The sequence below is a fragment of the Telmatherina bonti genome (assembly GCF_933228915.1).
Source record: "Telmatherina bonti genome assembly, chromosome: 16".
Classification (NCBI taxonomy): Eukaryota; Metazoa; Chordata; class Actinopteri; order Atheriniformes; family Telmatherinidae; genus Telmatherina; species Telmatherina bonti.
Window position 1 is genome coordinate 31,894,655 of NC_136614.1, and position 17,876 is coordinate 31,912,530.

Consider the following 17,876-nt stretch of genomic DNA (forward strand, 5'->3'; position numbering starts at 1 on the left):
AGAACCATTGAAAAACATTTTGTTTTCTCACAATCAAAAAATAAATGCGTTACAGTTTCATCTTCTGCCTCACAAAAGGAGCATTTATTGGTTATATTCAAGTATTTGGAGATCACAGCGTTAACTGGGTAAATATTATGAAGAATCTTCAAAGGAATTTCTCTAGTTTTGTTGAAAATGCAGTATTGATCAGGAAGAAGCCAAGCTTTCTCCCAAATGACATCTTGACGTTTTACTCCCTATTGCGCAATAACACAAAGGATTCATACGCAGACGCGCTGACGCCCGTCACGTGAGTGAAACGTCCCTTTTCATTGGTCAACAACTCGATGTTTATTTCCGGAAGTAACTTGTCAGTGTCAAGACTTTCCTATCAAACCACACATTTATAGCATCGCTGAGACAGGTAATCATTTAAAAGTAGAGCACATTCAAACACATTTTTACTTAGATGTATAGTCGTAGGGATAGCTTGTTGCCTTATCGATTAAATTTGCCATGTTTATGTGCATGTAGCCAGTGCTAGCTGTTAGCTTACGTAATGGACTTTTTGTCTTCACACAACATAAATACTAAATTAAACACATCCCATAACTGTCTCAGGTAAAGCTTTGGGTTTAGGACAGCATTTTGTTTTAAAGTAACTTTTTAAAAACACGTTATGTGTTTTGTTTCCACACTGCTAACACGGCTAATCGTAGCCCCCCGTTAGCAGGAATCACGCAAATAAACATCTGACGTCGCTTGTTTATAAAATTACATTGTCTTTATAAAAACTAAACATTTTGTCAACTCATCAGCTCAACTAACTACCTATTAAAACGTATTGACCTGCTGTCATACTGTATGGTTTAGCTTTCCTGCTATAGGTGTGTCCAGAACCGCAGGATGGCACATTGGTTTCACAGAAACCCACTGAAGGCTACAGCACCTGTGTCCTTTAACTTCTACGGAGTGGCAGGGAGCCCTGCTGCCAACAAAATATGCAAGTATGTCTGACATGTACTAGGGCTGTGATGATATGCTTTGCACACATTAGCTCAATTTTTAGCCAAGATCATTGGTTATTGGTTTGTAAGTCGAAGTCATCAAGCTGTAAGACATGGCATAACTAGATCAAGTTAAAGACTGTGGACATTAGCGCTGTGACGAAATGCTTTCGTCCCGATTTGATCGATTTTCTGGCTGCTAATGCGATTTAAATTGTTATTCTCACAATTATTCAATATTGCTGATTTTTTTTAGATTAAAAAACAAAAAAAATGTTTAAAACTTTTTTTGCTTGTCATTTTTCTTCATTTTAAATGAGGAAAAAACAACACAGTAGCCAGACCATCATTCTGCTGCTATAATGCCCAAGAAGACAAGTAAAAAGATCAATAAAAACAATAAAAATGACGAAAATTTTATAGTGAATTAATTGTAGTTAATTTAAAAAAAAAAAAAAAAATCACAAAATCTATTTTAAAAGTGTGAAGCAAAAAAATCACCATTTTCGATTTTTCGATTAGATTTTCCCACCCCTAATAAGTACTTAATATTAGGGCTGTGACGATATGTTTTTGTCCCGATTCAATTCGATTCCAATATGTTTTGCTGCCGATTCGATTTAAATTGTGATTCTCAAAATTATTCAATATTGCTAACTTTTTGTAGATTTAAAAACAAAAAAAAAAATGTATAAAACTTTTCTTTTTGCTTATCATTTTTCTTAATTTTAAATGAGGAGAAAACAACACAGTAGCCTGAGCATCATTCTGCTGCTATAATGCCTTAGAAGACAAGTAGAGAGATCCATAAAAACAATAAAAATAGCAAAAAATTTAGTGAATTAATTTTGGAAAAAAAAGATAAATTTCACAAAAAGTTCAATTTTAAAATTGTGAAGCACAAAAATCCTGATTTTCAATTTTTAGATTCGATTTTCCCACCCCTAATATGTACCTAATACAAAGCAATATTATCCCAATCAACTGTGCCAGAATTAACGTATTGCATCATCATCATGTACTGTCTATCATCATAACGGATCTTTATAACAGCAATGTTTGATTTTAGTTATGTGGCAACGATTTTTTCATGTGAAATCCTTTTGACACAAAGCACCAGCTGACGGCTGTTTGATGCATTTAGTGACCTGAGGACAAACCGGGCGAGGCTGCTGGATATGTTCACCGATATCACCTGCAACCCAGAGATCATGAAGAATGCCACTGATGCATACTTCTCTCTTCTGCAAGGCAGGCTTACCTGAACATTTAACATTTGTCAGCTCATGCAGTATTTTGTGTCTTATGAGAGCTTTATGGGCGTACATGTTCGCCTTCTTAGCAGTCATTAATCCCATGTAGATTTTATTTTAAACAAAGCAATATTGAAAAGTAACAGCAAACATTTAAGAGCTAAATGCACGTTGAATAACACAGTTTAATCATTATTAACTATTTCTTATTTTTTTGCTCTCTTAACATTGCATTTGACTTATTCCTTAATCGGTGCTTTGCAACTAACCAGCTGCTTGTGTTTTTGTGCACTGCTGTTTCATAACAATCAGGCTTTATTGTGTCCCTGGATGGGACCACACAGGAGAACAAAATGAGGTTCATCCAAAACTTCAAGTGGACTGACACTCTACAAGGAAACACACCAAGGTAAGATAAATATTCTCTTCCAGATAGTAGGTGAAAGGAGCCAATATGTGTAAACAAAATGCCACAGCTGTTGACAGCAGGTTAGATGATTATGAAATGGCCACAACGAGCTTAAGTCAGAGTGGATCTCTTTATAGACTTGAATAAAAACATAAAAACACAGTTGTTTAACTTTCACAATCCATCTGAATCAAGCAGAAGATGAAAAGTCGCTCATCCTAGGTGTGTCGCTGTATTACTGTGTCCTTGCTGTTCTAGTGCCCAGCAGGATGCAGTCTTTGAACTGGTCTCCATGGCCTTCAACGTTGCAATCTGGTACACCAAGTTTGCCTCAAGACTCGCTGGCAAGGAAAAGTAAGCACTTTTGTTACTTTTACAGCTGTTCTCAGTATTTTGGTGCAGTTGTGAACTCCTGACGGTTGGTGTTTCCTGTTTATTAGCATAACGGAGGCTGAAGCCAAAGATGTTCACAGGAGCTTGAAGGTTGCTGCGGGAATATTCAAAAATCTCAAGGTGAAGTAGATGAAGAGACCAATGAATTAAAACAGTGGATCCTACAGTTATGGTTCCACTCTTTGTCTTTACAATACAACAGCTAATGAAAAACCATTAGATTAAAAAAAAAAAAACAACATTAAATAAAATCCAATCCAACCCCAGTTTGAAAGAATTTGGGACGTTGTGTTAAAAAAAAAAAAAAAAAAAAGGCAAATCCTTATATATTCAGTTAAATACATCACAAATACAAGAATATTTAGTGTTCAGACTGGTAAACCTTTTAATTAATTAATTTTTTTTTTTTTGCTAATGTTCACTTATCTTGAATGTGATGCCTGCAACAGGTTCCAGTTAAGCTGGGACAGGGTCGCGCTCACCACTGAGTTACATTACTTTTCCTTTAAACAACACTCAGTAAATGTTGGGGAACTGACGACACTGATTGTTGAAGCTTTGAAGGTGGAACTTCTCCCCATTCAGCTTTAGTTCTGATCTCTATTGTCATACTTTATGCTTCATAATGCACCAAACATTTTCACTGGGAGACTGGTCTGGACTGCAGGAAGGCCAGTTTAGTACCTGCACTCCTTTACTATGAAGCCACGCTGCAGAATGTGTCTTGACTTTGTCTTGCTGAAATAAGCAGAAGAGATGTTGAGTGGATGCAGCATGTCGCTACAAAACTTGTATGAGCTTTTCAGCATCGATGGAGCCTCACAGAAGTGCTGATACCCAGCTGTTTCCAATGAACCTGTTGACCTGTGGAACGATCCAGACAGGTGTTTTTTGATCATTCCCCAACTTTTCCCATCTTTTGTTTCCTCTGTCCCAGCTTTTTTGGAAAATGTTGGAGGCATCAAATTCAAAATGAGTAAATATTTTCCAAAAAAAAGTAAAAGTTAATTCGTTCGAACATTAAAGCTGGGGTAGGTAATGTTAGGGAGCTAGCAAGAAAGTGGCGCCCTGTCTTGGCTCCTCCCCCTCTGGTTTTGTTCCTTGCGTGATCCGAGGCTTTTTTATTTGCAGCATTTCCCACCAACGATTTTCTCTTTCTCGGCTGTTTAGCAGGAGGAGGCAAATAAACCGAGCCGGGTCCTTCCTGCATTTTCTCAGCCATGTTTGCCTTCCGAGTTTCTTCTTCACTACTTTGTATTTTCATCCTAACACGCTGTTTATATGCAGGGTGTGGCTGTATGCGCTGCTGGAGGGGGAGGAGGGGAGCCGGGAGAAGAAGCTTACGAAATATGAGAAATTAATGGATTGATCAGAGTTTTTACAGTAAACTGAGGGGTCTAATTATATTTCTTATTGCTTATGATTACAAAATGTATAGACTACTATCAGGACGAGGAACCACTTCACCCAGAGTAACATTGCCTACCGCAGCTTTAAATATCTTGTCTTTGTCGTGTAGTCAGTTGAAAAGAAGCTAAATGGGATTTGATAATCATCTGTTTTTATTTACATTTTGTCCCAGCGTCATTGCCGTTGGGCTTGTAACATTCATTACTATTTCTGTACTCTATTCTGAAATGAAATGTTGTTTTGTGGGATTTGCAAATCGTTGAATTGTGTTTTTATCAAAATTTTATACATAATGCAAACTAATAGAATACTCACATACTGATATTTTCACACACAGCATTGTCTTAATTTTGATTAATGCAAATCAATCCCCAAAAACAAAAAGGAAAAAAAAATCTAATAAATCATGAAGCTATGAGCCTTTTTGTTCTGGCGCCTTTTTTTCACAGGAGGTCCACATCCCTCGTCTCATCACTCCGGCTGAAAAGGGAAGAGACCTGGAGCCCAGAGTGATAGATGCGTATATCATCCAGTCTCAAGCAGAGGCACAAGAAGGTAACAGCACACTGAGAAACAAACACCATCAGAAGGGCCTAAGCTCAGGCTTTTTACTTTGGAATATATATCTAATATGATTTATATTTATTATTTTAAATGGTTTTAGGTAGTTACAGATAAATGTGTACTGCTGAGATATACTGTAGCTTTAAACCAGGACAGTTTCCGTCCTGTAACGTATTAATAATCATGTACGATGTTAATGGTTGTGTGACAAATCAGTGCTTTATAACAGTCGTGGCCAATCACCCCCAAACCCCCGTCAACTGAGGGATTTATTGTTAATTGTGAGATCCTGCTCTAAATGTAAGACTGGAAATGTGCCAGTATCTTCATCAAAAGTGTTTTTTCAGTGGGTTACGTTCATAGTTGTGACAAAGCACCCATGTGCCAAAAATCAGCTCCTCCTGCCGAAATGATGCCAGATTGAGATTTCTACCGTAGCTCCTGCATTATCTTTGTCTCTGAACATCCAGTGATAAAATATTCTAAACGTAAACCTTGAGTTTTGTCAGAATCTGCATAAATAAAAAGAATCAAGTGCTTTTTGGTGGATTTAGTGCTTTTCTGTTATAAAACACATTCAGCTCCTCCTGCAGAGAAATAATGTTGTTGTTTACACGTTAAAAGCATTAACGCAATTATTCATCTTTGCATCGTTAGAAATCCCGCTTTATTTGATAAATATAGACTTTATTTACTTTACAGTTATCTGGCCCCCTGAAATTCCCACCGTGGGGAATTTTAACCTGACAACCAGTCAGGCAATAACTAACCTGTGCTGGTCAGACCCCGTCCATCCTCCAGCTCAGGACCAGAGCTCCAGTTATAAACCAGTGAGCGGCTGGAGGAGATAATAAAGAACAAGCTGCCTCGTGTAACTGCACATACAGGTCTTTATCACCACAGCAGACTGAAGGAACAACACTTTATCTGGCACCTGAAATCTCCAGTGACCCACCTACAGGTCAGGGCTCCATCTTTGGGAACAAATGGTGTAAAAAATCTTCATTCCTCGAACTCTTAAATCTGTTAGGAATTTTAACTGGAAAAGTTTTTTTTTTTCCATTACCAGAAACCAAACTGGTGATTTGAAGACATGAAGTGTTGCATATTAGACAGAAAACGATCCCTGATCCCCACCGCTACCAAAGCCTATTAAAATGTCATTAATTTGATCTTGTTTACCTGCAGTGACGATTGCCAGAGCCATCGAACTGAAGCACAACGCCTCACTCATTGCAGCTCTGGCGTACGAGACGGCAAACTTCTATCAAAAAGCTGGTCTGTGTGTTTTTAAATGTGTCCTTTCTGATAGTCCTGTAAACATAAAAGGAAACATCCTGATATATTGAACTCTTTTTGGAGTCAGTGTCCACTCTGATGGAAACATGCTGAATCTGAGTATTTCCTTCCCTGCAGACCACACACTGAACACTTTGGAGCCAGAGTGCAGCAGCAAGTGGAGGAAGTATCTTCAGCTGAAGCAGCATTTTTACATGGCTTATGTAAGTTCATGCATCTATTTGCACGTCGCTTTGGAAAAGTGCTGCTGCGTCTTGCACAAATAATCCTCTGGCTCTGTTTGCAGGCCTACTGCTATCATGGACAGACTCTGCTGGCGAGTGATAAGTGTGGCGAGGCTATAAGATCCCTGCAGGAGGCAGAAAAGTGTACGTTTACCTGGACATAATGGTTCATTTTACTTCTCTTGTTAAGTGTCTGTTGAAGTTATAGTTGCAAAGTGAATAAAGAAAACTGTTGATGGCGTTATGAAGATTATGGCATGTATCTGAAACACGATGGATGTTTGTTGGAGGTTATCACCCAGATGTTTCCTGTGTGCTTCCTGTGTGCTTGTTGCAGCCGTGTCTTCAGCTGCATACTATCATGCGAATGAAGTCTCTTGTTAGCTCTTGCTCCCAGACTCCCTGCATCTCTGTAATACTAACAATAAAAACATCACTGTTCAGGTTACTCCCGTGCAGAGGCGCTGTGTAAAGAGTACCGTCAGACCAAAGGCCCGGGAACCACGGCCAAACCGTCGGAGCAGCTGTTCTTCCTCAAACTGGGCGGCCTCATTAAAAACACGCTGGAGAAGTGCCAGAGAGAAAATGGCTTTATGTGAGTCCGTTAGAACACACACACACACACACGTCAGGCGCAGAACAGTCTGTTGGCTTTCATCAGGACATGCTTGAAATGATGAGTCATATTTTAATATAAATATTTATAGTGATGATGTTGAAGAACCAACTGTTCTTCAGATAACATTTTTCTAAACCAAATACCACAAATGAGACAGTTGTTATGTTTTTTTTAGTCAAGTAGGCCAAAAAGACAGTCCTGGTAACTTTTCAGCATCTGCAAACATCACCAGCTGGGTTTTTTATTACTTTTTTCCGCAAAATTAACGCAATATTTGTAAGTTTCGACAAACATTTGCGGGTGTTTCCATTGAACATTGTTCAGAGCGTTAACCTCAAGTCTCGTAAAATCTTGTTGCTCTCGCAAGATTTTATGAAAATTGCGGCTTATCCAAGGTAGCCAAGTAGCGTTATTTTGGTGTTTTCTACTTGCTGTGGAGAATTTGCTACGGATTTTTGAAGTTTTTCTCCCTCATTTTCTTTTCTAAAATTCTTAAATTCGCCATTGTTTGTTCCACACCACGCCCTCTTTCCTGGAAATGAACTGGTTACAACCCCCAACGTCAGGTTCGGGGACACGTAAATGCGGGAAAAAAAGTGTTTCCATTACACATTTGCGATATATTTCTATATTGAAACGTCTGAAAAAACTCTTCATGAGAGCGTAAAAACTTTTTTAGCTATATTTGAGACTTTTAAATGTAGGCGTTTCCATTAGCGGTTTTTTTTTTACTATTTTTTTTACTAATATTTACCGTATTTTCACGACTATAAGGCACACTTAAAAGTCTATTATTTTTTCCAAAATAGACAGAGCGCCTTATAATGCGGTGTGCCTTATGTGTGTACCGAGTTCCAAAATCTATAAATGTTGTTGTGTGACTTTTATGAGCGCTTTGCTTGACTGACTGCGAGCGTTTCCGACACGCTGCCTATGTAGATAAAAGGTGGATGTAACGGAGGGCAGCATGAGAACGTTAAAGTGGGAAGTGTGAAAGAAGATGCTAAAGGCATGTCCTCAGTAGGCATATAGTGCCAGTATGCACAATATGCAAAACATCGGTTTGGCTAATGACCGCTTATTAAAATGGCACCTGTGAAGAGACACGTTTACAAAGCCCAGTTCAAACTGCAGGCTATCAGCTATGCAGACAAACATGGGAATCGAACAGCCGTGAGAGATTGAAGATCAATGAATCCATGGTTTGCAAGTGGAGGAAGCAGGAAAACGAGCTACACAAGGCTGAGTTTCCGTGGAAACAAGGCGAGGTGGCCCGATTCAGGCTTGACGAAGGAACTCCAACCGGTGGACATCGGTATAAACTGGGCTTTCAAAGGGAAGTTGCGAACAGCGTGGGAGCGATAGACGACATATGGCGAACACAGTTTTACTGAGACTGGGAGGCAGCAGCTGGCAAGTTACGCCACAATTTGTGAATGGATTGCGGATGCTTGGGCTAACGTGTCTGCTTGCACTGTTGTTCGATATGTTTTACCATGCCTGTGCCCTAAAACATGGTGCGCCTTATTTATGTGTCAAATACAGAAATAGCACCCGTACCTCAGATTGCGCCTTTTAATACGGTGCGCCTTATGGTCGTGAAAATACGGTAGTTTTTGCGCAATTCTAGGTGTAATGGAAATGCACGAATGTCATATTTCTGGCCAGAGTGAACAGAAGAGATCTTCTGGCTTTTTTACCTTGAAACGCTCACCAGCTCCTTTGTCAGGTGCACCTTGCTAGCTTCTTTTTCCTTTCTGCCTTAAGTCTTGGTGTCACGGATTCAACAGGGTGGAAACATTCCTCTGAGATTTTGCTCCATATTGACTTGAAGCATCACATGCTGCACATCCATTATGAGAATTTGTCAACTCTGTCTGTGGTCATTTAAACATTTTTCTCAGATACTTCCATAAGGTCCCAGCTGAGGCGCCCCAGCTGGAGCTGAAGGCGAGTTACGGCCTAGCTGAGCCCGTCGCCTTTGAGCTGCCGTCTCTGAGCGAGCAGTGCACCGCTGAGGTCTACGCCACCTTTGATCTGACCAAGGGAGCCAAAAATGACAAGGTATGTTTGGGTGACAATAAATAAATGAATGAGATGAATTTATTATCTCCTCCACTGTCACCGTGGCTGTGTCCGAATGTCCACACTATACCCTGACCCCTCATTTACTGCATGACGCTACACTACACAGTGAACTGTTAGCAATTCGGACCAGAAGCTGGCCATTTTCTCCTCGTCACAGATGACATGACTACCAACTGTAACCATGGCAACCACCACGCATCATCCAATTCCAATCCAATCAAATTAAATTCTTTCTTGTTTTTTCTGAACCTGCTTCGATGTTTGTGCCACTTGTGCCACTTTGAGCTCCTTCCCGCAATGCATTGTGGTCTATATTGACCCGTCTAGTGACCATCTATGCTCACTACTTTTCAAGATGCATTTTTGGCAGTTTTGAGTGCACTACTTTTTTCCTTTTGGACGTTTGGACACCCCTACACAGTGGCCTATATAAGGCACTATGTCGCGAATAAGGTGGACATTTGGACACATCCCAATGTTTACTGTTGATTAAAACTAACATTCAGCTCTTTAAGGAACATTTCCGCACTTAGTTTAACTATATTTGTCAGAGGATTTGGAGAACTTGGCCCGGTTCTTTGCAACAGATATTGTTGTATTCATTCTTTGTATTTTAACAAATGGAATATTGTGGGGTGGGAAGAAAAGAAAACACAGCCCACTAGCACCTTCCTATGAAACCCTCTACTGTTTATGCCTGTGTTGTTCTCACTCTCATATGTAAGTCGCTTTGGATAAAAGCGTCTGCTAAATGACAATAGAATAGAATAGAATATAGAAACACAGAGGTGAGCTCAGCACTGCCATCTGGTGGATGTATTGTCTAACAACATGCCATCATAAAGGATGCATGGAAGTAGAGCAGTGACCTTTCATTGGTTGTATCTGTTTATGCTTGTAAACGGAACCTAAATGGACCTTCACAGCGATGCTTAGAGAGTGTAGCGCATCAGGTTCCATGTTACACACAACTTTTTTCACTGGCTTTTAACACAGCATGAGTTGACTTCTTTTTTATGTTTTTTAAAAAAAAAATCTTTTATTTATCTTGTTCTATTGTTCTATAGTGTGCTACTGCCACTAGTAATTTTATTGTTTTTATAATATTTTATTCTTAAGTAATGTTATTGGTTGTGGGATTGTGTACAGCACTTTGGTCAACTATGTTGTTTTAAAGGCGCTTTATAAATAAAGTTGGATTGGATTGTTACGAACCGTCTGATCCCTGTGGGCTCATAGGTTGGTGTGGATTACTGGCGGCAAGTTAGACTCGTTTATAGTGAATGTTGAACTCTGCTCAGGCTTTGTTACTGGTATTTTATGACCATTAAGCAGTGTCAGGCCAGACATAGAGCCAGATATAGAACTAGAATACTGAAGTTATTAGTTTTTATTTTGGCATTAATGGTCAGGGGAAGAGTTGGGTTGTGTCCTTGTGTGTCTTTTAAGTGTGATACTGTTTTTTATTTTTATGTTGTTCAGCACTTTCATACGCTTTTGTGTGAAAAATGTTGTACAAATAAACATTTGATTTGATTTGATTATGGTCAGAATTTTGAGGCACATTTCTGGTTTCTGGTATGGTCAGATGATGAGAGTGCACCCCCAGCAAGTAGCATCTCCAACATGGTCCTTAGTCAGGAAGGAATGGATTTCTTACTCAAGCTTGGGACTTATTTTCTGCCAGGCTGTAGGTTTACGTTTCCTGGGGTCTTTCTGACAAAAGGGAGAGACTGAAAGGTGAATCGAGGCAGTGTCTGCTCTGATGTGGACGCTTTCTGGTCTGTTAAGCTGTTGATTTATCAGTTGATCTACATTTCAGCCCTCAACTGGTTACAAGCTGTAAGTTGGGACTATAAGAGTGAGACCACGAATGCCTAATGTGGAAACGAGCTTCCTCTTAGCTCTCCTTTGGGGATGAAGAGGAGCAGCTCAGAATAAAACTGCTGTTTTTCTGCACTAAAAGGATCCCATTCAGGTGGATCCAGCATTTTACAGGCTGCTTTTCGTTCTAAGTTTGTTTTATAATGTTAAAATATGAATGTGACGTTGTCATAAATCTGTGTTTACAGCAGCTGATTCTTGTGCTGTTGAACTAAATCTTGTCTGATTGTCTGTTGCCACCAGGCCAAACCCAAGGATGAGGAGGTGAAGCCGGTGAAGGAGCCAGATCTGAAGCCTCAGAAAGACACGGGTTGTGTAATCTCCTAAACTGTCCTTTTTTCAGCCTCATACTCTACCAGTACTATCAGTTCTACTGACGACACCTCCTCCATCCATAGGAAACTTTTGATATTAAATCACTTCTGCAGTCTCAATCCATGATATTTCACATTCATGCTGAAACACATTATTATATTTGGATGTGAGACATTATTCTTATTATTCTTATTATTCCTGATGTGGGTTTGACTCATCTGAAGCTTGTCGTTGGTAGTGTTGCACACAGGATGCTCCTCTTGCTGTCTGCTTGTTGGCATTTACAAAGATCGAATTACTCTGCAAAAAAAAAAAAAAAACAGTTTCAAACTGGCATGTTTTACAGTGGAAAAAGGTGTTTTATTTAATGGTATTTAATTCAGCCTCTTCTGAATGAGAGGCCTACGTTCTATCCCTCCTGTCTGAAATGACTCGCCCATAACACATGAGGAATGTCTTCACAACTACAAGGACTGTATGTATTATCTTCTGAGACATGGTAGGTTACTACAAGAGTGTCAGAATCAAGATGTGTGTTACTGTGTCTGACTAAATTTACCTGGAACATAGAAGTAAATGTAAAATGTGGTCTTGTCCTGAAGGAAACCAGAGGATCGCAGCACCAGGTGTCGTATTTTCCCAGAATTGCTCCTGAGAACTCTCTTCAAAGCTTCCTCGCCAAAGTTTACACTTAAAAGTCACTTTTCAAGCGTCTCATCTAAACTTGTAGCGAAGTGTAGGACTGAGTTGTGAATCTAAAAGCGAGATGATGTCACTTCCAAGCCCACTGAACCCACCAGTTGCTGAATGGAACCATTTATCTGAGAATATTAAAATATCTTGGATGTTTCAGTGAATCGTTAAACGGACGATTGAAGTTTATGTTTTGACAATAATCTACAAAAATAGCTGTTTTCTAATTGAACTAATTTAAAAAAAAAACCATTTTGCTGGTGTTTACCGGTGAGATGACGTCCTTTATTAAAGCTGCAACGTACGCTCACAGAAAACATGACTAGACCATCGTTGTTTAGCAAAAGGTACGTTTGACTGGAAAAGGGTGGTGTAACCTTCCCACCGTGTCTAAACGGGACCGTTTGTTGCTCACTGCACTAGTCAAACAAAGCCGAGACATCCTTCTGCTCCCAGAACGGCCATGTTTGTCTCTCTGGCCACTTAGGACGCCTACTGGAAGTTTATGAAACATCTGCAGGAGAAACAGTGACTCTCAGACTAGAGAAAGTTGATAAATAGCTTTTATTTTTACTTTTGAGAGTTTAATTCCACAGATTCTCAGCATTTAGGACTGAAATGACCTCAGTTCATCCAGGAATGAGCCGTAGAAGCAGTACTCCAGGTGTTTAAGGCGAGGCAGTCGGCAGGTAAACACCTCTGGAAGCGGATGGATCAGCTGGGTCAGGAGTCGCCACATTCACCTTCTAAACACCACGAAGACCCGGAGAGAAGTGAAGCTCAGCATAGTTTCTGATAGTTAGAGAGAACACTTCACCGTAACACCCTGTTCATCACCTTCCTGACTCATTTTAAATAAAGAGTCACGTCAGGAGAGTTTTTACAGCCAGTAGTTTGCAAATTGCAGTCCAAAGATGACGTAGATATGAAACCTTGCTGGTGTGGAGAAACGAGCTCTAAAGACGGCCGTGTTCTCATGTCTTCCATTCATTCCCAACTAAAAGCTGGGTGGGGTGGGGGGTCTTTTAACCGAGGTGCTCCCGGCCATTATGGTGCGCTACATGTTAGGGTGTAAGGCTTCCTCGCAGGTCCCATGATCTCCTACTGCCACCGGGACAGGGGGCTTTAGTCTAGAAAGATCTATGGTGAATAAACTGCAGTATTTGGGGTGAAATTAGCAGAACGTTTCCCTCTTCCAGGTTACTGGTCTGCATCCTGAGCTTCATGCTGGGACAGATGGCGATCCCATCCTTCCCAGGCTGATTAGTGGAGCAAGCGCCACTGAAACGTCGCCATTCCCCTCAAAGTATTTCATTCAGATGGTTGGGTTAGAAGAGGAAAGGAAGAGGAGGTGGCAGCAGGTCCGAGTTAGCCGCAGTGCGTCAGCTGAAAGGGAGGTGACGGTGAATCGGCCTTATGGGCGACGGTTTCATCAGCGATGCCTTTGGCTGCAATGTTCCTTGCATGTTTCTGCTTTTTAACTTCTCGATTTTCCTGATTTTTACACGACTGAAATAGATTTTCTGGCCTTTGTAAATACGCTGGAAGCGGCTTCAGAAAGGGGCCGAAACAAAAAGCACTTAAAACCTCCAAAATGAGAAAAAGACGTGGAATATTTGGCACTACATTTATGGTTCAGAATTCGCGTTCATCCAATCAGCCTGCGTTCTACCTATTAAAATACTAACGTTTGAAATATTGATGGGTTTTAGTGGAAACGCAGCTCAGTAGTGGACACACAACCTGGTGGAATGTGGTTTGTTTTAGCTGTAGCCGTTTACAATTATTATTTAGATCAATTACATTAATTTTTTATTCTGCTTTGTAATGTAGCCGCTTAACACTTTTATTTTTCATTTAAAGAATCCTAATAATCAGATATGGCTGAATCATGCTTCGAATCGGGCAGATTAATAAATTACTGTTATATTTTCAGAGATTTTAATGCACATAAAATGGTAAAAAGTTTTGGTTAACTCAAATGTTGCTGGTTGTGTTGAATCTTCAGACGTCGGAGTAGCAGCCGATGCGTTTAATGCAAAGTCTCGTCAGCTTTTCGGTTGTTGTCACCAGATAAGACGACGGATGTGTGAAAGTCCCTGAAAAGCTACGCCACGCGCATCCTTCTCACGTTTAAATAAATGCTAAATTTAAAGCTAAATGTCAGTGACTGGAAACTTGTAGAACTGTAAAATATTGCTTACATGTACTAACTTAACCCTCGTGTATTTTTGCTTACCTAATAGTCTTTAAAAGTAGCTGAAAAGCAGACAGCTGCTGAACTCACTGGAGTCCTTATTGTAACATCTGCACTTTATATGAAGTTATGCATAAATATCTGTTGGTTTGACTGACGTGGAGTTAATTACACTCAGAGCTGTGCATTTTGTTCTTGAAGTACTAAATAAATCAGACCAACGTTGATTTTTTTTGTCCTTTTTTAGGCAACTGTTTATTGGAAGGGTGAATCATAACTGTGTGTGTCCTTGTTGCTTCATCCTCTAATGGTGTCCTTCATGTAAAATCTTATTCATATGGTATTAAAACATTTTAAAAAAAAAAAAAGAAAAAGGTGTCACTTATTTAATATCTTGTTTTTTATGCCGACACACAGAGGTACCTGTTGGATAAATAATACATGGTTATTAATTATAATGAATAAACTGGAGACTGGAAATGTAAAGCTAAATACTTCTTATTTTGTTGATACATTTATATGAAAAGGAACAGTAAATAATAAAAAAAGAACAAAAAGAAAAACCTTTGATTTTTTTTTGGGGCATTAATACATTTTTCTGGATGAATGATGATTTTAATTTAAAATAAAAATCTGAAAATTCTGAGTTAACAATTATGACAAAACATCTGTTTAATTTATTAAATTTATCTAAATTATTTAGATTTTTTAAAAATATTGAATTAATGCTAAAGAAAATAAAATGTTTTTCCTTCTTACCAACAATATTTTTTCATCTTCACAAGAATAACAACCAACAAAAACCAAAAAAAAAAAAAAAAAACCCAAACAACTGAATACTAGAATTTAACCAAGTCTCTTTATTCTACTGGTTGAGCACAAAGTTAACAATTTTTTTAAAAACACATTTGTAGTTAAAAATAAAAAAACATAAAATCATGCAATGATGATTCCTGCAGAGCCATAAATGACATAAATATAATAATTAATACAGTATAAATATCTTTAATATATGGACATAATATAATTATTTATTTCCTAGAACTGACTTTTTGAATTAATTAGAATTTTTTAAAATGACTAAATATTTTTACTATATTTGAAAGAATTTAATGTTTAACCATTTTTTCTGAACTGATAATCTACTTAATAAAATCTATTTGGGTTTTCACCATTTAACCCTTCCAGGTGCAGGTTTACCATTTGGTAGGTAAATCTGCAGTGACCGATACATTTATTTTAAAACAAAATGTGTGGAAATAAACCTGCCTAAGCGTTTCTACCAGCTGGTTTGGGTGTGTAAAACCTAGACTAAGTGTGTGTTATAACACTACTGTTTCACATTTCAGCTGTTGTTACGTTGTTAACTTCTTTTTTTTTTTTAAGCATCTAAATTATTTGCTAAAAAAAACATTTGTTCATTTTATAATAATGATAATAATAATGTTTATTCTTGTCCAGATGATAAAACAAACATTTTTCTCTGGTCTTTTTGTCAGTGTGAACATTAGAAGGCTAAGGTGGAAATTCTTGCTCATAATAAAAGTAATTTTAAAATCCTATTCATAAATATTTTTTTCCGAGTGAATACATGTTTGTGTGGTAAACAAGCCATGTTTAGAAACGAAACAAAAAACCACAATGATAATCTTTTCTGATTGCTAAACAACTTCCTTTTATGACATCCGGCAGGGAGGTGGCGGTTACGGCGGTGGAGGTTTCTTTTCGCTGCGTTTATCTGTCAGTAACTTTAAACCACTGCATGGATTTTCAGCTGTTTTTTTCTCTGAATCGGTTTTTAGTCAAACTTAGATTGCATTAAATTTTAGGAGTGATCCAGGTATGTTTTAAAGGATCCTTTATCATTGAACAGTCAGGCCTTTTCCAGTATACATGTACATAAACTCCACAATAAATGGTCAGGGTGGGTCCTGGCTGGAAATCCCTATATGGGTGGAAATGAGCTGCATGGTGGAGGTCTGTCTTTCTAGTCCACCATGTTATTCCAATTTATACACAACTGGGAAAGTAGGATGTAACCATATTACAGAAATAACTCAGAAAAATATTTAACTGTGTTTTTACAACAAATAAACATAAATAAAGCAGAGCAGCCGGTGTTATACTTCAGTACTTCACTGGAATATGATACAATATATAACATCACATGTCCTGGTATTATTTAATTTGATAGTTTATTTCCTCAGTGAGAATACAAGCTGAGTGTTCATACTCACACTAAACATCCAGAGCTGGCAGTAAGCTCTGACATTCTTCACACCACCACCACAGAGTCCTGCCCCCCAAGACTGAAAGTGACGGCCCTCTTCACCTCCTGCCTCTGATGAAAGTTTACATAGCTGTATTTGTCATCTTGGGTTTCAAGGCTGTTCCTGTATCCTGTCGCTGTGTTTCTTCTTCCTTAAGCAGCAAGCGTGGATGGACGTACGGCACAACTCTGCCATGACACATTCTCCATGACTGAAGCAATAAAGACAGAAAATTACCTGCAGAATGAACCGCAAGCAGGAAGTAAGTGTTGTAATGATTAAGGAAGATCAAGAGGTGTTAGCTTAGCTTGTACTCAAAAAGCAACTTTTAACAGCTGTTTTATCTTAATGAAAGCTGAATCCTTCAGACTGACCTAAATAATGGCAGGTAGGAGTGTTTAAAAACATCCAAATGGGACGTTTCTGAACACACTTTCCTCTCCCAGACAGCAGACGTCCATGAAACAGAGTTTGGGGGTTCACTACCCAAACAAAAAAAGATAATCCATTTCTCTAGTGGTGAAACTTTGGAGGTGGAAGGCAGTGAAGATGAGGAGGAAGAGGAGCAGCCATCAAGCTCAATCCCCTTTAAAGAGCCTGTAGAGAAGGTGGGAAGCAGTTTAAGAGAGAAAAACCATGTCAGTGGTGAAAAGCACATCAGGTCATGAGTTGTTTTTGTCTTTCTTATCTCAGACGAGATTGTCATTTAGGAATGTGGCCATTCTAGTTGGGAGGATGTCGCTGCTGGGTAATAAGATGAATAAAATGTCTCATTTTTTCTGTCAGAGAAAGTGTTATGCTATTATTGTCTTTTTTCATTAAAAAAAAAAAAAAAAAAAAAAGCTTGCGACTTCCTCGGAGAGAGACTTGCTGGTGCTCTGGGACTTAACGCAGCCAAGTACCAGTATGCTATAGATCTGTATCATCGTGAACACAAGGTAACCTTTATTTCAGAGACATAAAACAAAGTCCGTTTACAAGTGTTTCACTTCCTGTTTTTGTATTTAATTCTCTCACAGACAACAGATGATCACATAAAGGGAGGGGCAGAGGCGTTGCACCTCTCTCCTGGACTGGCCAGGGGGCATTATGGAGCTACTGGAGAAGAAAACTGTCCTTCTGATCCCAGTAAGAGCTGTGATGACGGACACATGGACCGTCCAAAAGGCTGTCTCAACAGAGGGTATCAACATGATGATGGAAACTAAGGAGATGCAGCAAGAAAATGTAAAAACACAATAATGTACAATGAAATAATGTCTGTGTGAT

General features: G+C 38.9%; 1 protein-coding gene across 1 annotated transcript; it reads left to right on the plus strand.

Moving 5' to 3' along the window:
• The first annotated feature begins 331 nt into the window (after positions 1 to 331).
• Positions 332 to 14,650, plus strand: brox (BRO1 domain and CAAX motif containing). The gene is made up of 13 exons (XM_079255638.1): positions 332 to 406; positions 856 to 989; positions 2,134 to 2,240; positions 2,555 to 2,651; positions 2,910 to 3,005; positions 3,092 to 3,164; positions 4,904 to 5,009; positions 6,207 to 6,296; positions 6,435 to 6,520; positions 6,604 to 6,685; positions 6,986 to 7,136; positions 9,065 to 9,224; positions 11,376 to 14,650. The coding sequence occupies exons 2-13, from the start codon at positions 889 to 891 to the stop codon at positions 11,457 to 11,459; spliced, it is 1,233 nt and encodes a 410-aa protein (XP_079111764.1). The 5' UTR covers positions 332 to 406; positions 856 to 888; the 3' UTR covers positions 11,460 to 14,650.
• The last annotated feature ends 3,226 nt before the right edge of the window (positions 14,651 to 17,876 follow it).